This window comes from Plectropomus leopardus, unplaced genomic scaffold (genome assembly GCF_008729295.1).
Source record: "Plectropomus leopardus isolate mb unplaced genomic scaffold, YSFRI_Pleo_2.0 unplaced_scaffold8740, whole genome shotgun sequence".
Classification (NCBI taxonomy): Eukaryota; Metazoa; Chordata; class Actinopteri; order Perciformes; family Serranidae; genus Plectropomus; species Plectropomus leopardus.
The window spans coordinates 1,022-4,349 of record NW_024696350.1 but is presented as its reverse complement, the minus strand read 5'-3'; the positions used below and the strand labels follow the sequence as shown (position 1 = coordinate 4,349).

The 3,328-nt window shown below is 40.5% G+C and overlaps 1 protein-coding gene across 1 annotated transcript; it reads left to right on the top strand.

Moving 5' to 3' along the window:
* Positions 1-7: 7 nt before the first annotated feature.
* On the top strand, positions 8-3,067 carry LOC121940460 (cytidine monophosphate-N-acetylneuraminic acid hydroxylase-like; the record flags this gene model as incomplete). The annotated part of the gene is made up of 7 exons (XM_042483236.1): positions 8-121; positions 231-421; positions 1,950-2,030; positions 2,145-2,211; positions 2,386-2,467; positions 2,554-2,691; positions 2,932-3,067. Coding segments are annotated over 7 exons (809 nt in total), but the record flags the coding sequence as incomplete, so codon positions are not given.
* Positions 3,068-3,328: the final 261 nt, after the last annotated feature.

Sequence of the window (3,328 nt, the reverse complement as noted above, 5' to 3'; positions counted from 1 at the left end):
GTCACATACAGAGGTAGAGACTTTCGATAATGGGGGGCTTCAGCTGGTTGAGTTGAGTCCCATGGACCCCTGGTTGGCTGACCCTCGAGAGCGTCTGGAGCTCCAGGACGGAGAAGTGAAAGTATGTATTATGCTACTTACACAGTCCACTTTTGGACCTACATTTGTGTTAAACCCCTCTAGTCATCTGACCATGTCACTTCAACACTTGACCTGAACTTCCCACCCAGGTGACGTACTTGAGCCACGCCTGCATGGAACTGCAGCTGGGGCAGAGGCGGTTCATGTTTGACCCTTGGTTGAAGGGTCCTGCATATGCCAGAGGCTGGTGGCTTTTGCACGAGCCTCCGGCAGACTCTCTGGACAAACTGTGCGCGGCAGATTTCATCTACATCAGCCATATGCACTCTGACCACCTCAGGTAAGATGGTGTTAATAAATACCACTGTTGCCACCTTTAATGTAGAATTTATATTTGCACCTGTGAGAATAATCACTCTGCAGCTATTTGGCTATTTACACCCATCCCTAAGACGAGTTATGATGGATCCCACAGTTTGCTGTGATTGAATAGTACTCGTCATGTTGATGAATGAAGGTTGGTAGGGTTAAGGTAAAGAAGTCATGGTAATGGCTAGCACTAGCCAATCTTTGCCTGCATACAGACCTTGAAATCCACCCACTCCAGAGTTGACTGATTTGTCTGGCATTGTGAAATGAAACGGTTAATATTAAAAAATAACCAATGGGCACTGCAAGGGACTACAGCTAGCCACTAACACTTATCAAACTGTTGTCAAGAGGTCTTCTCCATTTCAGTCTGCTGTGGTGCACCACTTTTAGGCAGAAGGTAGATTTTTTTTCAATTTTTAAAACAATGTTCTTCGAAGTTAAAGAATCAATTGATTAAAATCAGCAGCTACCATGAAGATCCCATCCAGTTGCTTAGGCATGTTGCTGCTGATGGCATCATTCAGTTCCTGCAGTTTTACCTGTAACAGTAAAAATAGATGCAGTTGTCATTGTAAATGTAATCTGTCAGCCGGTGGCACTAATCATGCAACTGTCAGCTGGCAAAACAAACAACAATGTTGACAAACAGGGCAAAGCCATGGTAGCTTTCCTCGTTCACAAAGAATTGTCCTTATCAACAGTAGTGTTCATAATAGGATCTTATAGAAGTCTGAACGACATTCAGTAGTCTTGTCTTATCAATCTCCCTTGACTTATTTATGTTTTTATAGGCCATGGTGACGTAAACAGCGCTGTAAACACCGCTTACCACTACTGTAATTTGGCTGCAGTTTCAGCAGATCTGTTGGCTATGATAACTGTCAAAAGATGTGCAGTGAAGTGAGCCAAGACTCCACTTACAAAATGTTTCACACAAACTAAAGAAATTAGCAAAATAAAGCAGTTAGTTTTAGTGATGCACCTTGTTAAAAAAAAACCTGATGGCAATACTAACTAACTAACAGTTTAGTCTCATGTCTGAATAAGTGCTCAAGTGACTGTGATGTAAATAACCCCTAACCCTAACCCCAGTAAAAAAAAGAGGTCACAATTAAATCTTCAGTATCCAAATAATGTTGAAATACCATTATGATGCAATTTGTAAAAATACGACTATACACACAATTTTTCAACTCATCCACTTCCTTAGCAGTGCTGTTCCCCATCATGCCGCAGATGCCACATCCCTCTCACTTCTTCTACAAACATTGTGACCCCCATTGTTAATGTGATAGTGTGTTATTTGCATATTTGTATGTGCATAAATATATTCAGCGCCATGTAGCGAGACAAACAAGTGTGACAGAAGCCAATACTCAATATACTTACAATATTTCATTTCATTTCAACTAAACTAAACCACCTGGGCTTTAACGGGTGTTTATATTCAGAATCTATATTGCCATGAGATCTGACCTGTCCTTTGTCTTTTCTAGTTACCCTACACTGAAGGTCTTGTCAAAGAGGAGGCCTGATGCCCCCATTTATGTTGGTGACACATCAAGACCCGTCTTTTGGTTAGTAAAGAAATACAGTTTAATTTATATCTTTAAAATTGATTCTTAAAAAATAGTTTTGAGTAACCATCATTACATTATTTACATGTCTGTCTCTCTTTCTTAATGCAACAGGTATTTGGAGCAAAGCAAAATCAAGCTGACCAACATCAATGTTGTCCCTTTTGGTGTTTGGCAAAATGTAACTCACTTTTGCTCACATCTGGTTAAAGGGACAACAAAAAAAATCTTCTATAAAATGTGTCTTGAGTCAAAAAATGTGTATCTTACACATAAACTGTTTTACTTTTTTTTAAACCCAGCAAAATTCATAATACTTTAATTAGTCCCTGCTCTGTCTCTTGGTCTCTATTAGGTTGATGAAGACCTGAGATTCATGATCATGATGGATGGTGTGCATCCGGAATTGGACACCTGCATCATTATTGAATATAAAGGTAAGTGCTTTTCTGTGTTTTTCAATCCTTTTAATATTTTAAATACTATCACCAGGGTTGCAGACTAAAATGTGTTTCAAATGCAGGTCACATGATCCTGAACACTGTGGACTGCACCCGGCCAAACAATGGACGGCTTCCACAGAATGTGGACTTAATGATGAGTGACTTTGCGGGAGGTGCGTCTGGGTTCCCCATGACCTTCTGTGGAGGAAAATACACTGGTGAGACTCACTTCAGTTGTTCCTCCATGTCCTCATGATTATATCTTTATCCAAATGAGAGAATCATGCACGTATAAACTGACACATTTCCTCTTTTTAAGTGTTTGTAAACTCTAAACTCAGATGCAAAGAAAAAAAGCCCTGCCAATTATGCAGTGCTGCTGTGACCCCCCCATGTTCAGGTTTGTGTAATGAGTACAACACAGCTGACATAAAGATGATGTGTATGTCTGTGCCCAGATTCCTGGAAGGCAGAGTTTATCAAGAATGAAAGGAAGAAGTTGCTGAACTACAAAGCTCAGCTGGTGAAGTCCCTGCAGCCGGCAATTTACTGCCCGTTCGCGGGCTATTTTGTGGAGGCTCATCCATCAGACAGGTAGAGTTTGTACAGAGCAGGTTAGCCAGGATCCGTTCAATATATGTGGATGATAAATGAATGGTAGCCAAGAAGAATTAGGTTTGAGTAGCCATTATAGTTCCCTGAGCCTCCATTTGATGCAGTTGGTATATTATATTATATATCGATTTTGGGCTTCTGAAGAATTGATTTGCGTCGTCAAGCCTTTAGACTGCAGCATGTCAGTCGTAGTTCCACTTCCTCTCATTCACTCCTCCCCAGATATTATTTTTATTACCT